This window comes from Eumetopias jubatus, unplaced genomic scaffold (assembly GCF_037043125.1).
Source record: "Eumetopias jubatus isolate StellerSeaLion01/CBP00866 unplaced genomic scaffold, mEumJub1_p1.0 scaffold_2, whole genome shotgun sequence".
NCBI classification, from domain to species: domain Eukaryota; kingdom Metazoa; phylum Chordata; class Mammalia; order Carnivora; family Otariidae; genus Eumetopias; species Eumetopias jubatus.
The window spans coordinates 16,705,479-16,732,122 of record NW_028274808.1 but is presented as its reverse complement, the minus strand read 5'-3'; the positions used below and the strand labels follow the sequence as shown (position 1 = coordinate 16,732,122).

Genomic DNA, 26,644 nt, shown 5'->3' with positions numbered 1-26,644 from the left:
ATAGCAAGCAAGATTTGGAGACTCTCTTATATTCTCTGGCTCTCTTATAAAGAAAGGTGAAGTAGGAACATTAACTTTTTTGCTGAAGCTGTGTACTCAACAAACATTTATTAGCACCTACTACGGGTCAGATCTCCTATCAAACATGGGAAATGGAAAGTGATTAAGATGGACCTTGCCTTTAAGAAGCTTGATGTCTTTAGAAGCCCTGCATTAAAATAGTATGAAATACAACGTGTGTTTGGAATGCAGTGGCATTGCCTCTCCCAGAAAGGACACTCGATAAGTGATGGTGGTATGGTTGGTATGTGCTAAACTGGGGGAATGCACATGGTCCTATAGAAAAACAGAAGGGAGGCATATAACCTATCCTGGCAAGTGGGGATGGTCAGGCACTACTTCCCAGAGAAAGTAATACTCAGATTCCAAGGCTACGTGGAGGAGGCTAAATGAGCCATGAAGACGGAAACAAAAGTATCACCCACATTATGATGAAGCTCATTAGAGAAACAGAGTTGGTTTGTAGTCAAGTGAACTTGCTGCTACTCTCTGCCCCACACCCCATGCCACCCCAGTCTGGGCACTGACAGTGTTCCAGAGGGAATTTGGGGTCTACAGAATGGGAATACCATCTCACAGTGGGCATGACAGCAGAGGGAAGAAAAGGAACGGAATCCCCAATCCTCGGAGTTTGTTAATAGAATAACTCCACCAAATTAAGAAATGCAGATCAATGGCTTTCAAATACCAGTAAGGGAAAAGGAAGAGTAAGGAGTGGGGTAGGAAGATGAGAATAGTAGAGAATCTCTCCACATGAAAATAAGAAGGGTACAGACTACATATTCCTTTCTACCACCACCCTAAGATCAAACCATCATCTCTCACTCAGATTACTGTACTAGCCTCTTAACTAGTCTCCCTACTTTCACTAAAATCCAAGCCCCACACGCAATGCTACGGACTGAATTATGGTCCCCCTCCGCCACCCCACCGCCCCACCCCATATTTATATGCTGAAGTGCTAACCCCTAATGTGACCATATTTGAGGTAAGGAAGTAATTAAGGTTTTTTTTTTTTAAGATTTTATTTATTTATTTGAGAAAGAGAGAGGGAGAGACAGCACGAGAGGGAAGAGGGTCAGAGGGAGAAGCAGACTCCCCGCGGAGCAGGGAGCCCGATGCGGGACTCGATCCCGGGACTCCAGGATCATGACCTGAGCCGAAGGCAGTCGCTTAACCAACTGAGCCACCCAGGCGCCCAGGAAGTAATTAAGGTTAAATGAGGTCATAAAGGTGGGACCCTGATCCAATAGAATTAGTGTCCTTATAAGTGAATGCATCAGAAAGCCCATTCACTCTCCCAGGCAACTGAAGAAAGGCCACTTGAACACATGGCAGCTATCTGCAACCCAAGGGGAGAGCACCAGACATCAACCCTGTTGGAACCTTGATTTTAGATTTCCTGGTCTCCAGGATTGTGAGAAAATAAATTTCTGTTGTTTAAGCCACCCAGTCTATGGTATTCTGTTATGGTAGCCCAAACTAATACACATGGCATAACACATAACACTTTAACAATTTTCAAGCGTATGATTCAGTGGCATTGAGCGTATTCACCAAGTTGTAGAACCATCACCACTGTTTAGTTTCAGGATCTTTTCATGACCCCAAAAGGAAATCCCATTAAATAGTCTTTCCCCATTTCTCGTACCCTAAGCCACTAGCAACAACTAATCTGCTTTCTGTCTCTATGGATTTGCCTATTCTGGACTTTCATATAAATGGAATCATACAATATGTGACCTTTTGTGTCTGACTTTCTTTAATCAGCATATTTTCAAGGTTCGTTTATATTGTAGCATTTATCAGTACTATCTTCCTTTTTAAGACTGAATAATATTCCATTGTATGGATATACCATATTTTGTTTATCCATTCATTAGTTGGTGGACATCTGGGTTGTGTCTATCTTTTGGCTATTTAAATAGAGCTCCTGTGAATATTCATGTACAAGTTTTTGCTTGAACACCAATTTTCAATTATTTGGGGTATACTCAGGAGTGAAATTGCTGGATCATATGGTAACTCTGTGAAGTAACTTACTGAGAAACCATCAAAGTGTGGCTGCACCATGTTATGTTCCCACCAGCAGTAATTGAGGTTTCCAATGTTTATATATCCAGCCAACACTTGTTATTTTAGAAATAACATAAAATGGTGCAGCCACTGTGGAAAACAGTTTGACGGTTTCTCAGTAAGTGACTTTACAGAGTTACCATATGACCCAGCAATTTCACTCCTAAGTATACCCCAAATAATTGAAAACTGGTGTTCAAGCAAAAACTTGCACATGAACCTTCATAGGAGCTCTATTTAAATAGCCAAAAGATAGACACAACCCAGATGTCCGCCAACTAATGAATGAATGAACAAAATATGATATATCCATACACTACATCAAAAGCTAATGATGTAATGTATTGTGATTAACATAACATAATAAAAAAATAAAATAAATAAAAATATGAACCTGATCATATCACTCCTCTGTTTAAAATAAAAATTAGACTCTCCATTATGGCCTGCAAGGTCCAACACTATTTTGTGTCTGCCTGCCTCTTCACCCTCATCTCTTACCACTCTCTGCCTCAATCTCTGAACTACAGCCACCTTGGGATTCTTACTATCCCTTAAAAATGCCAAGGGCATTCTCAGCTCAAGGCCTTTACATATGCTGTCCCCAGACCTGATGGCTGTTCCTGCCCAGCAGAGATCTGTTTTCAAATAGACCTCCTCAGGAGAACCTTCCCAGAGAACCCCACCTAAAGAAGTCCCACACATTTCTTATATACCTTTCAGTACTTGCTATCTCGTTACATTGGTTCACTGCCTTCATAACCTCCAAAACTATCTGCAATTCATTGTCTGCTTTATACTGTCTTCTCCCAGTAGAATGTGAGTTTCATTAGAGTAGGATCTTTGTCTGTCATGTTCATGTTCACTGCTGTGTCCGCAATAAGTGTCATGGTGTCTGGTAGAGAATAAACACTTAACAAATATTTGTTGAATAAATTACTTAATACATGAATGAATAGATGAATTTTAGGCCAAAGAAGCATCACTGTCAAACACGTATCAACACTAAGCAGATTGTTGAGTTCCGTTAGTCAAGAAGTGTTACTTGGCTGGAGAAAGGGTGTCTGGTCAAGAGCGTGGAATTTGAGGCCAGAGATCTGGTTTGAGGCAGAGCAGCTAGGCCCTGTGGGCTAAGCTAAGGAGTCTGATATTTATCCTGGAAGCAACTGGGGAGTCCCTGAAGAATTTTAAACAGCTAAATAAGGGACATGATTACTCTTATATTTTAGAAAAGATCACTTCAGCAGCAGTCTGCAGAGTGAATTGGAGGTCATGAAACCAAGGACAAGGAAAGAAGTGATCCTAATCATCCTTCCTAGTCATCCCAGGAAGAATGTGAGGTGCCTGAACTAAAGGAACAGACCTAGAGACAAGGGTTTTGATACAAGAGCTAGTGATGTACCGAAGCAATCCATGAGACTGGTGAACGGTCATACATTAGGGGTGGTAGTTGAGGGCAGGAGTGGAAGACAACGCTCAGGTGTGAGCCTCGAATAACTCCCCTGGTGATGATGCTGCTCTTCATCAGAAGAGGACAGAGGAAGGGAAAGGAGCAAAAGATTTGAATTTTGGACAAGTCGAGTTTGAGTTTCTCTGAGAGAAAGAGTTGAACAGACACTTCAATATCTGGATCTCACATCCAGAAAAATAGTAGTAATCAGATATAAATTTGATTGAGGGAGGTAGGCTTTAATTTTTAAGCAGAAAAAGCTATGGGTTTTAATGAAAACACTTAATGAGATTCCAAAACATTGCACGAACCTCACTGACATTTAAGAGGCAGTTATAAAAGGGGCCTTTCGAAAGAACTAAGAAGTAATATCCAGTGATCCACGTCAGAGAAAATCCAGAATATTGTTGGTATGGCAGGGAGGATGAACCATTTTAACAGAACACCTAGACCCAGAAACTTCACTGAGTTTGATTTTAATTTGTACCATGAACATCCAAGTCTATGTCTAAACTTAGTGATTTCATTATTCTAGGGGAACAGCAAGTGTATTTTCCTTACAGATGGCTTTCCTATAGACTGAAGACTTTCCCTCCAACCATTATCACCTGGGCCAGGACTTAGAATCTACAATGTTCATTTCCTTTACGGTGTCACCAAAAACTGGGGAAAATAAGACAGAAGTACTACTTTGCCTCCACTCCACAATGTGTCTCCCACACAAAGGAGGCTGAGCCCATTATTTTAGAGTCGGGAAAATATTTTCCACGTAATTTAAATATGCACTACATAAATTATTCTTTAGTTATTTATCCCCGTTTTTCATCTTAAGTTAAAGAATTTTTTAAAAAAAAGAAAACCAGACACCATTAAGATGACTATATATGGGACCCAGTTCTCTCGACTTAATTGACATGTCGAGTACAGAACACACACGTTTTATTTGTTAGGAGACGAGCCATGACTCCCAGTGGTGAAACAGGTGGAAATGCTCAAGGAGATGGCCAAGGCGTCTGTGATAGATTACATTCTAGCATTAATGCTTCACTTCAAATCTCCTGAGTGACTAAACCCAGGCCAGGCATTCAGCCATCTCAATCTAGAGCTCCCTATACAGTCCCCAGGGTTTCCACTGACTCCATTCTCATCTGAAATGTTTTTATAGGGATGATAAACTGACTCCAAATAGAAAAGCCCCAAAACACATGTTCTCTGTTACTCAAGAATAGGTTCAGATGTGTTTTTATTGTAAATATGCATCCTGGCTCTTCTGATTACTCTCTAGTGTCATTAAAAATATGAAGGTACATCTACAGAGAAACTGAGGGCAGTTAACCCTATCAAGCAAAATACCATTCAACTGAAAATAAGGCCTTTGATTTCCTGAGACACATTTAAGCAGGAATTTCTAGGCTCCAGAAAGCAGCATTAACAGGCTGCAGTGAGTAAGACTGACTTCAGCTTTCTGGGGAGTCCATTTCCACCGCGTTTTGTGATGCTACGTAAGTCCCCATGGAAAACGAAACTTCAGTGTGAACAGAGCTGCTGGCCTTGAAGTGACCTCAGACAGTCCACAGAGGTTGTCAGAAGCACTCTGCGGTCAATAAACCTTAGCAAATGTGCCTTAAAAGGCAACATGGAATACCAGAAGAATCAGGAAGAGGCAGAAAGAGGCCGATCTAGGTTTGAATCCAGCTCTGCCGCTTACTGGATGTAAGATCTCAGGCAGATTCCTTATCCTCTCACAGAGCTGAGAGCCTAGGATAATAATATCTATTTTGCAGAGCTGTTTTAAGAATTAGAAATAATTAGCATGTTAAATGTTCAGCGCAGTGCCTGACCCATCATGGTAGCTCTTCTGATCAAGTTTACTTTCCCAGAATCAAAAACAGGTGATTAGTGCACGAAGAAAGAAGCATCTTACTCAACCCGCCAGTGGCAGGAAGCAACATGCCCTCATTCAGCTTGAAGTCCACCCAGAAGACAATCCAGTAAGGATGAAAATGCTCACGTTAAGCTGCTTCGAAGGCAAACATGTTAAGCTCTCCCCTACTCTGACCAACACACTCTCTCCCTCTCTCTCTCCTCTCTCTGTCTCCATCTGTCTAAATGATTCTGCAGTTTGCAAAAGCGCTAGCACTAAAATGGCGGCCATCGGCAGTAACAGAGGCGGGTGCTCAAGAGAGGGCTTTATTTGATGCTCAGCCCACACTGCCTGGGTTCATGTTTCCAGCATACTAATGATTCCCTTGATTGTTATTAGTTAATTCAGTGCAAGCAGTGGGAAAACTCAGTGACATTTCAGAAGGGAATACCAAATGAACTTGAGCTGAACCATCACCTCGTCCCAAGGAGTGTGACGACGTGGGAATGAAATAATATAGGCTCCTGCCAGCACTGAAGGCAGACACAAAGCATGGAATTCAGTGTGGCTAATTCACCAGAAGAGATTTCACAAGGGCCCAAATCCTCCAAAGCATGAAAATCACACGGATTCCTACCAAAGAGGAAGTCAGACACAATGTGTGGAAGGGCTTGGGAGCACTTGGCTGACTGCCCAGGCCCCTGGATGCGTTGCTTTGCACAGCCAAACCAGCAAGTACATGCAAATACAGCAACAGCAAGGTAAAGCTGAGGGAGATGAAACTGTAAACAATGGACATAATGGCAATTGTCAAGGAAGGTGCTTCTGGTAGGACTACTTAGAAGAAAGAATTACAAGGAAGAGCTAGCTTCCCCAACCAATAGATCTCAAGACCAAAACCTGTTTCTACCTACCAATAATAACTGACCACTTCCTCAGTGCCTAGCATTGGATGGCAGTGGTGGTGGATTCTAAATAAATATAGCCCGTGTCCTAGAGGAGCCTATTGTCTAGTCGGCAATGCAAAAATAGCTCCATGAGAATGTCACCCGTGTGAGATTAGGTGCCTCTCAAAGTTCAGATCCATGCCCTGTTGCTTTGTGTAACCCCAGCACCCACTGCACTGCCAGGAGCTCAGTTAAATCGGAAAATAGCTAAGTTTAAAATTGCGATATATTGACTAGAAAGAAGTATTAAATAAAAACAAACTTTGATGTAGAGGTAGGTGGTCAACCATGTCTTTCCAGAAAATGTGAAAAGGGAATGGAATGTGATAGAGAAAAGAGAACATTTCAGAAAGGAAGAACAACACATATAAAGATATAGTATTTAATTACTTTTTCTAAATGTGTGGTCAATAGACCACCCACAATGGATTTGACCTCAGAAACTGAATTCAAATATCTTGTGAGTGGAACCCAGAATTTACATTTCTATTAAGCACCTAGGCTCTTTTAATGCTCATCAAAATGCAGAACCACTGGCTAAGGTGATCTCAGACTTAACAAAGACACACTCTTCCCTTAAAGACAGGCAGAAAGGAAGAGAGGTAGGGAAGGAAGAGAGGAAAGAAGGAAGGAAGAAAAAGAAAGGAAAAACATCGAAATGTAGGAACCAAGATGGGAAGGCGAGTCAGGGTCCACTTGGCCAGGCTCTGCAGTGACTCCTGTGCGATGAGGAAACCAGATCTGAATACAACCACACACACGTCACAGGATAAAAGGCCCTCCAAGCCCTTCATTAGGAAAGTTGGCCTCTATCTAGGGATAAGAAAGTCCTGTTACAGGTTCCTAACCAAGAGAGTGACAGTATTTCAATCTGGCAGTAGTCTCTGAGGTAGAGAGAATGGGAGAGATTTTTGGCAAGGAGATAATCTCAGAACACTTACCACCATTAAGAGGTGAAGGCACTGAGAGCCTGAAATACTCAGGCAGCATTTAAAATGAAGACAACTAGATAATCAGTTGGACTGCTCATACACCTTAATTTATGGGAATGCCATCTACTCTCAGAAGAAAAGGGGTCTGTCCTCTTCAAGACTTAGACCTCCACCTCTTGAGTCAATCCCCCAGTGGTGCTTCACCCGCATTCCTCTCCCTCAGTTCTCCCAAATCTTCTTCCCTCTGACTTCAACAAACATCAGTAAGCTTCCTATTTAAAAAAATAGTAACAAAGTTCTTTCTCTTGGCCTGCCTTCCCTCCACTGACACCTTTCATTCACCAATTCCTTGAAAAGGTATTCTGTATTCACACCCTCCTCCCATTATTCTTCAAACCATGTAGTCTGCTTCTGTGTCCCCATTTCTGACCTTCCTCTGAGACCCAGAAAATCACAATTACCAGATCTAACAGCACCCACCATAGCTCTACCCCCTACCTCCCTGTGATATTTGCTGTCTATCCTTGAATTCTCATTTGTCTTCCATGTCACCTTTAAATGGTTTCTTTAAACATTTTGTAAGAGGAAAACCACCTTCTACTCCTGCCCTTGAACTGTTAACTGTTTCTGCTGTTTCTCTAAGTTTAATCATTAACCATCTTCGTGTTGCTTCACACACCTAATTTCCCTGGGTGATTTCATCCGGTATCAGTTACTATTGCTGTGTAACAAATTATCCTAAAGTTTAGAGGCTTAAAACAACCATTGTATTACATTTATCACAGAACCTGTGGTCAACAGTTTGGAAAGCGTACAAGTGAGGATGACTCCTCTGTGCTCCACCATGTCTACAGCCTGAGCTAGGAGGACTTGGAGGCTGGGGTGCCATAAAGGCTGGGGACTAGAAGGAGGAAACTTTTTAAAAACTCTTCTTTTAATTTGAGTATAGTTGACACACAATGTTACATTAGTTTCGGGTTACAGCATAGTGTTTCAACTTCTCTATTCATTATGGTAAACTCTCTACAGGTGTAGCTACCATCTGTCCTAATTCATCATTTACAAAATCATTGACTGTATTCCTTGTGCCATGCCTTTTATTCCCATGACTTACTCATTCCACAACTGGAAGGCTGTATTTACCACTTCCCTTCACCCAGCCCTCCCTCCCTCCTGCCCTCCCTCCCTTCTGGCAGCCATCAGCTTATTTTCTATATGTACAGGTCTGATTCTACTTTTTATTTGTTCATCTATTCATTTGGGTTTTTTTAGATTCCACATAGCAAAATCATACAGTGTTTGTCTTACACAGTCTGACTTATTTCACTTAGCATGATATCTTCTAGGTCTATCCATGTTGTCACAAATGGGTTGATCTCATTCTTTTTAAGGTTGTATAATACTCCATTGTGCACATGTGCCTGTGTGGTGTATGTATGTATATATATATATACACCATTTATTTCTTATCCATTTGTCTATCAGTGGACACTTAGATGACTTCCATAATGTGGCTATTGTAAATAATGCTGCAATAAACACAGGGGTGCATATATCTCTTCAAATCAGTGTTTTTGTTTTCTTTGGGTAAATACCTAGTAGTGAAATTATTTTGCCAGTTTACATTCCCACCAACAGGACACGAGGGTTCCTTTTTGTCTACATCCTCACCAGTACTTTATTTCTTGTCTTTTTGATTTTAGCCATTCTGACAAGTGTAAGGTGATATCCCATTTTGGTTTTGATTTGAATTTCCCTGATGATTAGCGATGTTGAGCCATCCTTTCATGTGTCGGTTGGCCATCTGTATGTCTACTTTGGAAAAATGTCCATTCAGGTCTTCTGCTCATTTTTTTTTAATAAAATTATTTGTGGGTTTGTGTTTTGTTTTGTTTTGGTTTTTGGTTTGTTTTTTTTTTTTTGGTGTTGAGTTGTATGTGTTATTTATATATTTGGGTTATTAACCCCTTATCAGATATATCATTTGCAAATATCTTCTCCCATTCAGTAGGTTACCTTTTTGTTTTGTTGATGGTTTCATTTGCTGTGCAGAAGCTTTTTGGTTTGATGTAGTCCCAATAGCTTATTTTGCCTTTTTCTTCCTTTGCCCTAGGAGACATATCTACAAAAATGTTGCTATGGCCAATGTCAGAGAAATGACTGTGTTCTCTTCTAGGATTTTTATGGTTTCAGATCTCATCATATTTAGGTCTTTATTCCATTTTTAGTTTGTTTTTGTGTATGGTGTTAGAAAGTGATGCAATTTCGTTCTTCTGCAAGTAGCTGTCCAGTTTTCCCAGCCCCATTTATTGAAAAGACTGTCTTTCTCTCATTGTATATTCTTGTCTCCTTTGTCATAGATCAACTGACAGTTTAAGTGTGGGTTTATTTCTGGGCTCTCTACTCTGTTCCATTGACCAACTTCCGTTTTGTGTCAGTACCATACTGTTTTGATTATGACAACTTTGTATTATATCTTGAAATCTTGAATTGCAATACCTCCAGTTTTGTTTTTCTTTCTCAAGACTGGTATGGTTATTCAGGGTCTTCTGTGATTCCATACAAATTTTAGTATTATTTGTTATAGTTCTGTGGAAAATGCTGTTGGTGTTTTGATAAGGAATGTATTAAATCCATAGGTTGGGGCACCTGGGTGGCTCAGTTGGTTAAGCGACTGCCTTCGGCTCAGGTCATGATCCTGGAGTCCCTGGATCGAGTCCCGCATCGGGCTCCCTGCTCAGCAGGGAGTCTGCTTCTCCCTCTGACCCTTCCCCCCCTCATGTGCTTTCTCTCTCTCTCATTCTCTCTCTCTCAAATAAATAAATAAAATCTTTAAAAAAAAAAATCCATAGGTTGTTTTGGGTACTATGGATATTTTAACAATATGAGTTCTTCCACCCCTGAGCATGGAATATCTTTTTTTTATAATTTTTATTGTTATGTTAATCACCATACATTACATTATTAGTTTTCGATGTAGTGTTCCATGATTCATTGTTTGTACATAACACCCAGTGCTCCACGCAGAATGTGCCCTCTTTAATATGCATCAGCAGGCTAACCCATCCCCCCACCCCCCTCCCCTCTAGAACCCTCAGTTTGTTTTTCAGAGTCCATCGTCTCTAATGGTCCATCTCCCCCTCCGACTTACTCCCCTTCATTCTTCCCCTCCTGCTATCTTCTTCTTCTTCTTTTTTTCTTAACATATATTGCATTATTTGTTTCAGAAGTACAGATCCGTGATTCATCAGTCTTGTACAATTCACAGTGCTCACCATAGCACATACCCTCCCCAATGTCTATCACCCAGCCACCCAATCCCTCCCACCCCCCACCACTCCAGCAACCCTCAGTTTGTTTCCTGAGATTAAGAATTCCTCATATCAGTGAGGTCATATGATACATGTCTTTCTCTGATGGACTTATTTCACTCAGCATAACACCCTCCAGTTCTATCCACATCATTGCAAATGGCAAGATCTCATTTCAGCATGGAATATCTTTACATTTGTTTGTGTCATCTTCAATTTCTTCCATCATTGTTTTAAGGTTTTCAGAGTACAGGTCTTTCTACCTGTACTTTTGGTGTACTTTAAATGGAATTGTTTTCTTAATTTCCTTTTCTGCTACTTTGTAAATTAGTGTATAGAAATACTACCAATTTCTGGGTGTTAATTTTGTATCCTGCAAATTTACTGAATTCACCTATTAGCTCCATCAGGTTTTTGATGAAGGCTTTAAGTTTTCTATGTATAGTATCATGGTCATCTGCCAATAGTGATAGTTTAACTTCTTCTTTACCATTAAGAGGTTTCTTATTTCTTTTGTTTGTCTGATTGCTGTGGCTAGGACTTCCAGTACTATGTTGAATAGAGTAGTGAGACTGGACATCCTTGTCTTGTTCCTGACCTTAGGAGAAAAGTTCTCAGTTTTTCCCCATTAGGTGTTTCATAGATGGCCTTTATTACATTGAGGTATGTTCCCTCTAAGACCAGTTTGTTGAGAGTTTTTTTTTTTTTATCATGAATGGGTATTGAATTTTGTCAAATGCTTTTTCTGAATCTATTGAGATGATTAAAGGATTTTTAGCCTTTTTTTAATGTGGTGTATCATGTTGATTGATTTGTGAATATTGAACCATCCTTGCATCCCCAGAATAAATCCCACTAGATGGTGATGAATGATCCTTTTAATTTATTTGGTAATATTTTATTGCAGATTTTTGCATCTATGTTCATCGAGGATACTGGCCTATAGTTTTCTTTTTTGTGTGGTGTCTTTGTCTGGTTTTGGTATCAGGGTAATGCTGGCCTTGTAGAATGTATTTGGAAGCTTTCCTTCCTCTTCTGTTTTTTGGAATAGTTTGAGGAGAATAGGTGTTGGCTTTGTGAGTACATCTGGTCCTGGATTTTTTTTTTTTTTGGTAGTTTTGATTACCGATTCAATTTCATTACTAGTAATTAGTCTGTTCAGATGTTCTATTTCTTCCTGGTTCAGTTTTGGAAGATTGTGTGTTTCTAGGAATCCATTTTGGAAGAAGGAATCTATACTCACATATCTGGTGTCTTGTCTGGGGCTACCAATAATAGTCCCAACATGTGACTTGTAGCTTGGCCTTTCTCACAGCATGGCACCTCAGAGCCTTCACATGGCAGCTAAAGACTTCTGTTCCAAGTGTTAAAATCAGTAGAAAGACAGCAATTACATCACCTTTCCTGACCTCACGTCAGAGGGCACACAATGTTGCTTCCACCGTTATTTTATTAGAAATATAAGAGTCACACGTCTGCACAATTCCAAGAGGTTGGGATACAAACTCCACCTCTCAAAATGAAGAATGTCAAAAAAATGTCCGGCACTCACAGCAACAGATTCTGCTAACACTCCAAAATACTCATCTCAAGCGCAGCTCTCTAGACTTTTATATCCAACTGTTCTATATTTACATATCAAATTGCTTACTGTACTATTATCACTACTAATAATAGCAAACAAAAAAGTAAAGCTCTCATTATTTGCAGATGACATGATATTACATATAGAAAACCCTAAAGACTCCATCAAAAAATTGTTAGAACTCATAAGCAAATTCAGTAAAGTTATAGGATACAAAATCAATACACAAAAATCTGTATTTCTTTATGCTAATAAGGAACTATCAGAAAGAGAAAGTAAGAAAATAATTCCATTTACAATTGCATTAAAAATACCTGGGAATAAATTTAACCAAGGAAGTAAGAGAACTATATATTGAAAACCACAAGACAATAATGACAGAAATGGAAGAAGACACAAATAAATGGAAAGATATTCCATGCTCATGAATTAGAAGAATTAATACTGTTAAAACGTTCATACTACCCAAAACTATCTAAGGATTCAATGAAGTCCCTATCACAATTTCAATGGTATTTTTCACAGAAATAGAACAATCTTTAAATTTGTATGGAACCACAGAAGATCCTGAACAGCCAAATCAGTCTTAAGAAAGGAGAACAAAGCAGGAGGCATCACACTCCTTGATTTCAAACTATATGACAATGCTGTAATAATGAAAACAATATGGTTTTGGCATAAAAACAGACACAGATCCTTGGAGCAAAATAGAGAGTCCAGAAATAAACCCACATATATATGGCCAATTAATTTATGATATAGGCATCAAGAATATACAATGAGGAAAGGACATTCTCTTCAATAAACAGTGCTGAGTAAACCAGACAGTGACACATAAAAGAACAAAACTGGACCACTACCTTACACCATATACAAAAATTAACTCAAAATGGATTAAAGACTTGAACATAAGACCTAAAACCATAAAACTCCTAGAAGAAAATATAGGCGGTAAGCCCGTTGACCTAGATCTTGGCAATGATTTTTAATCTGACACCAAAAGCCAAAGCAACAAGAGTAAAAATAAACAAGTGGGACTACATCAAACCAAAAAGCTTCTGCACAGTGAAGGAAACCATCCACAAAATGAAAAGGCAACCCACTGAATGGGAGAAAAATAACTGCAAATTATTTATCTGATTAGAAGCTAATATCCAAAATATATAAGGAATTCAGACAACTCAATAGCAAAAACAAACAAACAAACAAAACTCACAAGTAATCCAATTAAAAATGGGCAGAAAATCTAAAAAAACATTTTTTCAAAGAAGACAGACAGTCAACAGTTCCATGAAAAGATGCTCAATATCAATAATCATCAGGGAAATGCAAATCAAATCCACTGTGAAATATCAACCTCACACCATTCAGAATGGGTAGTATAAAAAGGCAAGAAATAACAAGTGTTGGTGAGAATGTGGAGAAAGGAAAGCTTTGTGTACTGTTGGTGGAATGTAAATTGGGACAACTACTCAGTATGGAGGTGCCTCAAAAAGTTGAAAATAAAACTACCTTATGACTTAGAAATTCTACTTCTGGGTATTGATCTGAAGAAAATAAAAACACTAATTTGAAAAAATATCTGCTACCCCATGTTCAGTACAGCATTATTTACAATCACCAACTATGGAAGCAACCTAAGTGTCCATCAGTGGATGAATGAAAAAAGAAATTTTGATATGCGTGTGTGCATATATACATATATGGAATATTATTCAGCCATAAAAAATAATGAAATCTTACCATTTGTGACAACATGGATGGACCTTAAGAGCATTATGCTAAGTGAAGTAAGTTAGACACAGAAAGACAAATACCATATGATCCCTCTTATATTTGGAATTAAAAAACAAAACAAAGCGAAACAAAAAGGAAAGAAAACCAAGCTCAAATTAGTGATTGCTGGAGGCAGGGAGTAGGGAGGTAAGGGAGAACAGATGAACTGGGTTTTTTTTAAGTTTAAAAATAATTAAATAAAACAAAAACAAGTGTTAGAGACTGGCATATGCCTAAACTTCCCAACAATCAGGACAAACAAATTAAAGAGACAAAAGGATAAATGCGTCAATCTCTTCACCCTGGGCTCCAAATGGGGAGCTTTGGGAATTTAGGTGAGCAGGGGATGCTGTGGATGTCCTTAATTATCATCACAGAAGGGCTACTACACATGGCTACATCTGTGACATGATACACATCATACTTCTATGATATTATAGTCAGTTCTCATTATTCACATTAGTTATGTTCTACAAAGCTGCCGCAAACACCAAATTAGCAAATACTGAACCACTGCTCCTATGGGAAATACAGGGTTAGGTTCCTATGAGCTTCTGGTCACAACAGTTTCATCAACCAGTCAACACATAACCTTGTAAAGACCTAATAACTGCAAATTCTAAGTATTTTGTACTTGTTAACTCATATAAACCTCATAATAACTCCAGGGGGCAAGTACTATGATAATCATCGTTTTAATAAAGATGATAGATAATCTGCCCAAGATCATGCAGCAAGGATATCATTGAGGCAGTCTGGTTCCAAACTTTAGTTTTATCATCAGTATACTATATAGCAGATATTCCACAGGTATTTCAAATCCAGCATTACCAAAACTGCTTCAATCTGCCACACCCTCATTAAAATAAAAATATCTTGCTGTACTTCTAATATATTTCCTCCTCGTTAATAACTCAAACATTCACATAATACCCGAATGAAGAAGTCTGAGAGCCACCCAAATGACCTAACCTCACTAATTCCCCACGTGAGATCTGTCCTCAGATTGCATCAATTAACCTTCCTAATGATTCCCATGTCTGCGCATTCGTCTCCACCCCCACGGCCCAAATTCACATCTTCCTCTGTAAGTTTTAACTGGACTCCCTGCTTCGGATCTCTTGCAACTGTGATTCATCCTCCCAATGTCCAAAATGATGTTTGTAAAATGCAACTCTGATTATTATACATGTTGTTTAAAACTCTTCAAAGGATCCCAATAAGATAAAATCAAAATGTCAGTGTGTAACAGATGACATCCCTCTGATATGGTCCCTGACTACTATGACCCTTTTCTCCGGTCCCTACCCAGAATGATAAGATCTACCCATACTAAGTTACCTGCCACTTCTTAATTTGCCATCTGTTTCTTCCCTCCCTGCCGCCGCACAGCCTATACAGTTTTTTCTACCTCGAGTGTCCTCCTTCCTTTTTCTCCTTTCAATTCCCAGTCACCTGGAAAATTCTTATTTACCCTTCAAAATCCAGCTCTAATATCCCTTCTTCTGGAAACACTGTTTGTCACCGTCCCTAAAAAGGGTTGATTACTTCATTCTTCAGCAGTGTATAGAACGTTGTCCCAGTACGTATACCATAATGCGGTCATGTTTTACATCTCCACCTCCCTTGTTTTATCACTGACTCCTAGAGGACAGAAAGTGGGCCTTACTCATCATTGCATTCCCAGTGCCTGACATGTCAGAGACGCCCAATGAATGCTTGTTGAATGAACAAACAAATGAATAAACCACAATACATAGTGACATTCGGCATATAGAAAATAAAGAAGAGGAAAAATTTACAGCATCTATCCTACAAACCTGAAACAGTAGTGGAAACATGAACAGAAATGAGAAAATTGAAAGGCATTGAAAGGGACCAGGAAATCAGCTTGAGGTGAGTAAAGAAAATGATGGGTTTGGGTTTGAACAAGTTGGATTGTATATGTACCAGTAGGTGGTTAGAAAAACAAGATCAGAAAATTGATGAGAGTTCAAGGTTAAAATTGTAGGCTTGAGAATTAAATTAAGAAGATGATTTTTTTTTACCAAGAGAAAAGTTTTCCAGTTATATAAGAGTAGAATGAACAATTTTTATTGACCCTTCTCTAAAAAGAAAATGTTCAAGAACTTTCTAAACCTGGTTTAAAACAATAATCACGAAAGCCATATTTAACAGAACCATAAATTGTTTATTGTAATCCCTTTTTTTTCAAGTGGTCCTTCGGTTTTTATCTCTACTATCATAATTCTTAAAAATGGGAAATATAAAAAGAAAATATATGGAAGGGTCATCCAGAAAGCACTGCTTAGAATAGTACCCAAACCAGAGGCAGAAACGTCTGAGAGTGATTAGGGTTGGGCCACTGCTTCTTCCTTAAAATTCTCCCTCACAGCTATTCCCACTCCTACTCCGACAATCACCTCTGAACACTTTCCTGCTGACCTCAGGGGAAAACCGCCCATTTCATGTCCCTGATCTCCATTCTCTCTGCAAAGCCCGAAGAACTCATCAGCTATTATATTAATGTTGTACAGATGTTGCTTATATCTAAATGGCACCAAAATGACACGTAAAAAGGCAGAAAACAAAAAGCATATAATCAACTGGTTATATAAGCCAGCTAATGATGTGAGGTGCGATATAAAAGATTGATTATTGCAATTACACCATGCCAAATATCTTGTCTGATATTTTTCTTTCTGAAAAAAAGACTTTTCTGACCTTTATACCTACCTCCACCAGGCAGACAGGGATATCAGGCAAACGTGGGTTTGTGATCTTACACAAACTACTCAACTTCTAAGAAATTATTTCCTCACCTGAGGAGGAAAAAAATAGGAATAATAATAGCATTCTAACGGACTTGTCACGAGGATGAGGTAAGGTGACACCAGCACAGCAATCATCACACCACCTGCACCCCAGAGATACTCAGTGAACGCCTGCCCCTCTGTTTCCTCCATGTGCTTTCATCTGGTCTGGGGGTCCTCTTGGACCACCTTGCTCCACTCAGCACCCTCCCGCTGTCTGAAGGCACACACAGGACACTCTCACCTTCTAGGTTTCTGTTACACTCACCTCCCATGTGTCAAAAACTAACTTTAGAGACTGAATTTGAGGGAGGTGACAATTGCTCCAATGAAAATTAAACTATATATATACTTTTTAAAGATTTATTTATTTATTTGACATAGACACAGCGAGAGAGGGAACACAAGCAGGTGGAGTGGGAGAGGGAGAAGCAGGCTTCCCAGCAGAGCTGGGAGCCCGATGCGGGGCTCGATCCCAGGAGCCTGGGATCGTGACCTGAGCTGAAGGCAGATGCTTAACAACTGAGCCACCCAGGCGCCCCAAATTAAACTATATTTTTGAGTATAATGATGAATCATCTTCTCATGTGTACTTTTAGATGGTTCCTTGGATCGAGCATGACATTTTCACTTTTACGTTGTTTTGTTTTTAAAAAATAAATTTTGAATATATTCGTATATGTATTAATGTATATTATATATACCCATAAATATATGTGACTGTAGGTACTTACTTGCAGAAACGCTTAATAATTATTGATGCTGTGCCAGGCACTGCGCAGAAGTAGCTCATTGAGAGTTCTCAAGGTGTAACCCTACGAGAGAAGTACAATGAGTACTCCTGTTTTACAGATGAAGAAACTGAGACTTAAGGACGTTAGGTAACTTCACTAAGGTCACACAGCTAATAAGTAAATATCAGCGCACTCAAAATTGCTAAATAATTAACTGCTTTTGTTTTATTTTAATTGGAAGCATGGAAGCTGTGGTTTCACTGCTTTTAACTTTGAATGGAGCGCGCTGCTGAGCTCCAAGTAGAAGATAAACAGGAGGACAGGTGTTACTTTAAGAGACTACTGGAGGTTGTAACCCGAAGCCTCCTCCAGCGCCCGCCGAAAGGTCTGGGAGCCTGCACCCAGCCGGTGTTGGTCTGTAAACTCCCGCGGGTCTGGTGCGTCTCTTTCTTCCAAAGTTGGAGCTCTCCTTGGTGGGAGGGGGTGGGGAGGAGGGTAGGCCAGTGACGTCACTCGGGAGCGGGGATAAATCTCCCCGGCCGCAATCTGGGCGAGGGCGCTTTCTGGGGAGCGGAGCGGCTGTCCGGTTCGGGGACATTTGCGGTGGGCCCCAGTCCCTGGGAGCCAAGGTGCTCCGGCTCGAGGCCGCGCCAAAAGCACCATGCCCCAGAACGTGATCCTCCCGGGCCCTGCGCCCTGGGGCTTCAGACTGTCGGGGGGCATAGACTTCAACCAGCCTTTGGTCATCACCAGGGTAGGTGTTTTCCTTTCTTTCGCTGCAGGTGGGGGGCTGGCGTGCGGCGGGTCTCCCCGGATTGGAGAGTGGCCAGTGAGCCCCGGGTGTGCTGGGTGGGTCCTCCGCTTCGGGCTCACAGCTGGAGGGGCGGCAGCAACTTGGCAAACTGAAGCTGGGAGGATGCGGAGCAACTTAAAGAGAATTTACGAAGTCAGTTCCAATGGTCTCTGTCTGCATCCTCTCTGTCCCCAGCAACTTTCGAGGAGAGGTGAACTGACAGCGTGATTCCCCTGGGCTCAGAGGAGGCTAGGCTGCGAGGGCTGGGGGGGCCTTCTGCCTTCCACCCCCCCGCCCCGTTTCCTTTCAGGAACAAAAGAAATGAGGTCCCAGGAAGAAGGGAGGAATGACTGACATTGGCGGTTGTTTCTCGGAGCTAGACGCGCACCTGAGCGCTTTTCTCCTATGGATGAAAACTTCAGCACAGTGCTGATCCCAGGGCACAACCTGGGTCGGCCAAGTTGGAACCGCTCATATCAGCCCAGACGGGGAAAATATTACTAATGTGTTTTCTTAGGTTTCCAGGCATTTTGAAAAAAATATTTTCCAAAGCTGGGAATTTGGCTTAGGAATCATCACCTATAACTCAAACTACAAAGGAAAACGCGTCAGATAGTTTAGTTTACCTGATGGAAAGTCACCAGTCAGCATAATAACTCTGAAAAACAGTACTTTACTGTAAGAGCCAAGTTTTCCTTACTTAATATTCCCTGGAGTATTGTCTAATTAGAAAAAAAGAAAAGAAGAAAAAGGAAATTTGGGGATTTCTGTGCTGTCAGTAGATTCCTAGTTGGTCTAGCTGACTTTTTTTTCTAACACAAGTGTTTGTCTTAACAGAAAATTATTGTTATTTCAGTTATCAATAAAAGGCATATTAAACATAATCTAAAAGCATAAACTTTCAGAATATTATACTTGCCTTATGTTTTCTTTCTTCCTTACTGCTTATATTGTATTTTATAAACGTATGCTTTATAATTTGATTTACTCATATAGATTTTTGAACAAGGTAATACCTTTTAAATTCTGCTCTACTTATATGAGATTTGGGAACCAATGTCTTTTTAAAATATCTCAAAACATGTACTGCACATGCACATACCACGGAACATTTCATGCTTTGTTTTACATTTTTCAAAAACATATAAACACATCTGACATGTGTTTTTGTATGAGACATGAAAACCTAACATACCCTCAAAATGTTCCTAAGTAAATTAAGGAGAAAATGGTTCAGTGATCTGGGCCAAGCAATGAATGCCTTTTATGAATTTACCAACCCAGTTTCCATTATCTCTACTAAGAAATATTTTTAAAGTTTCTGAAGTATAGTTTTCTTTTGTTTAGACTAAAGGAAAATAAGCTTTTGAATCCTAACAAAGGATAAATCATATTTATAGTAAATCCTAAAAAAATAATTTTGTCACCAAAACCTTTTAAGTGATTTATAAAAGAAATATCTTGCTATTACTGTGTAACATGTCAATATGATTAATCTTATGTTTGAAATGTTGAGTTGTTGACATTATAAACAATGTTTATTTTAAAGCAGTACTTACATATTGCAGTTGGACTACAGGAGTTATCGGCAAATGTATTTGATATGAAAATTATTACTTGGGAAGCCAGTTCTTATTTGAATTTCTAATTCATTGCTAATTTATATGCCTCATTTTGACATAGTTCAATAATAATGCATGGCCACAGTGATGATTTCATTTGACTATGCCTTTTCTCTTCAATTAATTTAACTCGAGAATAGCAGGTAAAATTCAACTATTTTGTATTCCAAGTGTCCTCCAAACCATGCACATAACCGGTTCATGTTGAATATATGAAAGCCTATTCCCTTGAACTTTTTGTCTTAGTGAACACCTAACTGAGAGTGTTTCCACTGAAATTATAAGAACAGTAAAAAATCACTTGTAAAAAGACTAAAAGATCTTTTACAAAACTAATTACCAGTGTTGTAATTAAATAGTAAAATTCTATTACTTTTATAATTGTTGTATTATATTAAAAGGTAGTGAGTAAGATTGTATGTATGTTATTGTACTCCTTTGCTTGCTATGAACGTCTCTTAGCCCTTTATATGCACTAACTCACTTAAACCTCACAATAATTCCAAAATAGTAGCGGTAGTAATACCTCTTTTTGCAGATGAGAGAATGAGGCTTCAAGAATTCCACTAACTTGCTGATGGTCACAAAAGGTGGGACAGAACGTGACACTCGTTCTACCTTCCTCCAAAGCCTGCATTCTGAAGTCTACATGTGTAAAACAAAACAAAACAAAACAAAAAAACCTGTTTATTGTACAGATCTTGCCAAATAGGTGTTTTGTGCCAAACACTTCATCATCATCTGGTCCTATTGATTCTCTATCTTTAGGATCTACCACTTCCTACTTCACACCTAGCTCCTTGTCTCCCCTCTCTGATTCACTCTGAATATTTCTGACCAGCCATCTTTGGGAAATGCTAGGTGGCTTCTATCCTCCCCATTCTTAAAAATCCTTCAGTGGCAACACCAGTTTAGAGAGAATAAAATGTGCGGTCTCTGAGCACATTCACAGCCTTCACCCTCTTCCCAATTCATGTTTCCAACTTCATTTCCTCCCTCTCTCTTCCTTTTCTCTCCCTTTCCTCCTCTCACTTCGTAGATAAGCGGTCGTGTCACCACCCCAGACGACTTATGATTTCTCTACCTGTCTACACCTGCTATCCTTTTTCTCCAGATTTCTCCTCCCCACCTAACCCACGGTCCTCTGCTAGGAAACTCAATCAAATACCACTCCCCTAGGCTTCTTCTCGTAATAAGCATTTCATCCGTTTGATTACCAAGCTTTTGCCCTACAACCTCTCCTTACATCATGTCTTGTATCACAGATGTTATTTGAGAACATCTGTATCCCACAAATTCCATGCTCCCTTAAGGCAGGAATTTTAAATTTAGGATCTACTCAGTGCTGAGCATCATCTGTGTTACAGAAATACAGACACAATGTGAATAATTGATTAAATTTTCACTTTTTATATAACTATTATTATCATAATAGGTGCAGATTATATCCTCAAAGATATTCCACAACAAAAAAAGAAAATTGCTTTATTGTTCATTGATCTGTTTTAGGTAAGATCTTAAGTATGCAAAGAATTGAGAAACTAATGCCTGAACTTAATACCACAAAAATTCCTGTGAGATACATTCCTTAAGTCAAATCAATTTTTGTCTTCTTGCAAACTATCACCTTCCCTCCCTGCCTCACACTTTGCAAATGCAAATGCTCCTAGACAGTGGACCTCTACTCCACCAGAGTTGGGGGAGGGGTTTACAAATGTAACTTTCTCCAGCAATTGAAATTACAATTCACAAAATTAGGACAAATTGTCCCCACCGTAGAAATAATTTACAATCCAATTAATCAGCCGGGTGAATCTGTATCATAAAAGACACCAGAAGCAAGGTAAACCAAACACCGGACATTCTCAAAAAAATTCAGCAATGGGTTGTGATACACACATTTTGTAGGATAATGGTTTCTAGGCAATAGGTGTGTGATACTTTGTGCAATATAAATTTGAGTTGTGGATGTGGAAGGGTTGTTACTTCAAACACCATATATAACTGGCTTCCACATTTCACAGAATAAATCTGAGGTTCACATCTCTAAGTGAGCAGCTTTTCTTTTTCTGCCAAGAAGATTCTAAGGAGACTCTTTCTTTTTTAAGTGTTTGGACCACCCAGAAGGTGGATCTACCATCAGAGCCAAGTTACAGATGGTTTGTTTTCACAAATGGTCCAATTTGGAATAAAGTACAAGTTTCTTTTGTGTGTATGATGTAAGATTATTATATACATCTGATGCTGACATGTCCTTTCCCACTCAATGCCCCTTCTCCCCCTCTTCTTCCTTCTTTCTTATTCAGAGCACACTCAGGGCCAAGGTCACTATAACTGAGAACCTATATTGGTTCTCAATATAGGTTCTCAGTTATATGGGTACCAATATAGAAAATGTTACTGTATTCTTAAGTTTTGCAGGCTTGAACATAGAAAAGTATATGACTTTAATATAAACTATATTTGAAATTCGAGCTTTTAGAAAGAAGTGTTTACAGTTGAATGCAATCCTTCACCAAGATTCAAGTGCAGTAGGAAGGTTGATGGGAAAACCTATTTAATTTTATTCTACCAAAGATGTCTGCATGGAAATGCTGGTTCATATGTTCATAACAGTCCTATATCTCACAAATATCTATTAAGTGCAGAACACACTGAATGTGGAAGGCACTGTGGGGGTACAATTATAACTTAATACATTTCTACTCCCTGAGACACTCAAATATGAGAAGAGAAGGGACATACATGTACATAAACTACCATGACATAACCTGTCCAGGATTCCATAAGAAAAGTATGGCCAAAGAGATAGGAGGAGTCAGGGCAGAGATTACCTGCAGGAGTGGCATTGTAGGATAGTGGAAGAGCTTGAGCTACAGAGTTAGGCCTCTGAGGAAATGCAGATTTTTACTGGATGTGTGACCCTAAGCAAGTTTCTTAGACTCTGAGAGCATCCGTTTTCTCATCTTAAAAGAGTGTCTTGAGAATTCTGTGAGATAATAATTCTCAGGAATACAATGCCAATAATAATAACAATACCACAAATGGTTCTCAACCCTGGCTACACATTAGATTCACCCAGATGACATAGGAAACTATCAATGCCCAGGTGCTACTTGCAGAGGATCTGAGGTAACCGACATGAGGTATGGCCCTAGAAATGCAGATGACAGCCAGGCACTAGAGGGCTTTAGATGCCAGGTGGAGCATTGGAGTTTATTTGTAGGCAACAGAGAACAACTGAACAATGGGCTTTCTCACTATTTCGATCCATGCCCCACAGCATAGCCCTTCAGTGTATACTTGTCCATAACTATTTCATTTTTATTCTTAACATAAAAGTCTCACCAGGGGGGCCTGGGTGGCTCAGTCAGTCAAGCATCCCACTCTTGATTTCAGCTCAGGTCATGATCTCAGGGTCATGAGATGGAGCCCCACATCGGGCTCCTCACTCAGCAGGGAGTCTGCTTGAGATTCTGTCTCTCCCTCTCCCTTTTGCCCTCCCCCCCTCAAATCAATCAATCTTTAAAAAAAAAAGTCTCACCAGGGCCATATCTTGGGCTTCCCTCGTGTCTCCCCGAGTAAGTAGACTATTATAGATGCTTTATCTGTGATTTAAATTCTTTTTTTCCAAATGGACCCAAATAATAGGTTGATGTGAATAAGAGAGGTCATCCAAGTTGCTTGTTAAAACACAAATTCCCTAGGTCCTCTCCTAGAGCTTATGATTTGTGATTCCAGGCATCTGGAGTATAATGGGAGTCTTTATGTCCAGCAAGGACCCCCATGTGATTTTTCTAATTAGAGAAGTTGAAAACATGTCTAAATGATATGGCAGTACTATTTTCAATGATTTCTCTAATGCTTTTGATACTTGAGACTCCAATGAGCCTTATAATAAATACTCTATTGAAAAACTCTTTGCCTCATTGTAGCTCTCTCTTCTGATTTGGGGGAAAATGTTAATAATAAACTATGAGCAATAACATAAAGTGATAACATAATAAAGTAATAATGTAATGCTGGGAAATATATCTGTATGTCTAAACAGATAGTTTAACTTACTAAAACCAGACCAATTTAGTGGTCATTTTCTCATTACTAGCCTAGCTGAACTTAAGAACTAGAAGAAGTGAGGGGACCATATGTTCTCCTCTCTCTCCATCCTTTTTTCTTTGTTCTTATCAACTCCCTCCTTAGAGATCCAAGGACATTAATCACTAGGTTGAATGCAAAATCAGAAGTGAGTTCTGGCATCACCATCAACCACCTTTCTTTTTTTACTTAAGATTTTATTTATTTATTTGAGACAGAGAAAGAGAGCACAAGGAGGGGCAGAGGGAGAAGCAGACTCCCCGCCGAGCAGGGAGCCCAACTTGGGGCTCGATCCTAGGACCCCAGGACCACACCCGAGCCCAAGGCAGACACTTAACCGACTTAGCCACCAAGACCTCCCCAACCATCTTTCTTATTTGACTTCTGAAACCATTGCTGACATAGCCAAACAGCTGTTCCCATCTTAGTAGGAAGCCACAGGTTACTTGGACATTTACCCTCTTCTGAAAAAAACAGTCTTCATCATCCAGCTTGTCTTAAAGTTGTTGCAATGGTCAAAATTATTAGGAAGAGCTTTGCAAATACGATATTTGGGGTAAATATAAGATAGTGTTAATACTTATGTATTAATACTCTTAATGAAACTCAGTATTGAAGTTCAGTATTGAAGTTCAACACACACCAGATGTCTCAGTTTAAAACTGATATAGACAGACACACACACAACCCTACCTTCCACTTATCCCAACCAGAGCTAAAAAATGATGTTACGTTTTTCTAAATCAAGATTGAGCATTATATAACAAATCTATTTAAGTATGTTAGAAAACCTAGGTGAGGTTTTAAAAGCAAACATATTGATCCATTCTTTCTCATTTTTTAACTCAAAGAAAAGACTTCTGGTCTCCGAAGTTCAAAAATAGATAGCACTGATTTTGACAAACTATAGCTAGAGGAGACTAAAAGTTTAAGATTATTTCTATCCCTGCAAGTCACACTGGGGATGGAAACTTTTATTCTAACAGTTCTGGGCTTGGGAGAATTTCCAAATGGAAAACAGCTATGAAATGCCTCCCAAAGGCTGGGCTATAATAATCCCCATTGTCTTTTTTTTTTAAGATTTTATTTATTTATTTGAGAGAGAGAGAGAGTATGAGAAGGGGGAGGGTCAGAGGGAGAAGCAGAGTCTCCGCTGAGCAGGGAGCTCGATGTGGGACTTGGTCCTGGGACTCCAGGATCATGACCCGAGCAGAAGGCAGTTGCTTAACCAACTGAGCCACCCAGGTGCCCAATAATCCCCATTGTCTTCACCAAGCTTTTATCAACTGTTCCTATTAGAAAATAATCATGATCACTACAGTGAGATGATCACAGAAATGAAGTGAGTACAATATATATTTTAGTGATTAGACTGAAGATCTCAGACATATGAGAATTTATTACCTTCGCAATTTTATTCATTTAGATGAATCTTGGCTATCCCCTAGAGCCACAAAGTTAAATAGAATCGATAGCTAGATTAATTAAGCAAATAGAGAAAAAAATGAATGAATGATCCTCAAGTAAAATATTAGGAACTATCTAGTTTATTCCTGGAGGAGTTTGAGGTTTAAGTCAAGTCCCGTGCATTCTTCTGCTCTAAACAGTAGGAACTTGCAAATGCAACAACGATAGGTTGACATTAATAGCTATAATCTTTGGGTATGTAGGGAGTAGCTCTTTTTCTCTCATGAGCTCTGCTCTAAATAACCCTTTCATTCATTTTCAATTATCCATTTATTCCAAATACTGGAATACAAACTGTGACACATTAGAAATATACATAATACTATACATATCCTCAAGAACTTCCAGTCTAGTTGCAAATAAACAAACATTAAAGTACAACTTGTCTTCAGGAAGGAAATGAACAAAATGTAATGGTGGAGAATGATGAGGGGAGGGTCTGGAGAAGTTACTTCAGATGTTGGGGGAAGTCTCTTTGAGAATGTGACATTTAAGCCTAGACCTAAAGGATGAAGAGGAGCAACTGGGTGAAGAGTGGGGGAAATATTTCAGGCAAAAATAACAGTGCATGTAAAACCCTGACAAGGGTACATGCTTGGTGTATTTGAGGAACTGAAAGGAAATTGAATATAGCACAGTGGGTGGAGGGGAGCAGGAATAGTAGAGAAGTAGGTAGGGTAAGACCAGGTAAAGACTGTTAGGCAGCTGTAAATAATTGGGATTTACCCAAAAAAATTAGGAGTATGTATAGAGATCAAAAACTGAATACTCAACATAGTAATTGATAATTTCAAATTTGCTATATTTTAAACATTTAATAACCATGTTTCCCATATCCTTAAGTATTCCTTTCATCCACCTCCACACACACCCTGCCAAAAAGAAAGAAAGAAAAAAAGAGACATCTATGTGGGTTTCTTGTAGACAGCATAAAATTGGACCTTTTTTTACCTACTTTGACAATCTCTGTTAAAACACAGAATATGATGTGTTAGACCATTTACATTTAATGTAATTTCTGATAAGTTTTCATTAAAACCTAGCATCTTGTTAGTTGCTTTTTATTTGATCAATCTGTTTTTCATTCATGGAGAAGACACTGTGTATAAATACAAACTT

At 39.3% G+C, this 26,644-nt stretch overlaps 1 protein-coding gene across 5 annotated transcripts in view; it reads left to right on the top strand.

Annotated features, from left to right (window-relative positions):
• The first annotated feature begins 18,209 nt into the window (after positions 1 to 18,209).
• The window catches only part of PDLIM3 (PDZ and LIM domain 3), a 30,152-nt gene continuing 21,717 nt past the window's right edge, over positions 18,210 to 26,644 (top strand). For all 5 annotated transcript variants that reach the window (XM_028099809.1, XM_028099808.1, XM_088021369.1 and 2 more), the window contains exon 1: positions 18,210 to 18,302. In XM_028099809.1, coding sequence (XP_027955610.1) covers positions 18,210 to 18,302 — 93 coding nt within the window. The remainder of the gene's footprint in view (positions 18,303 to 26,644) is intronic.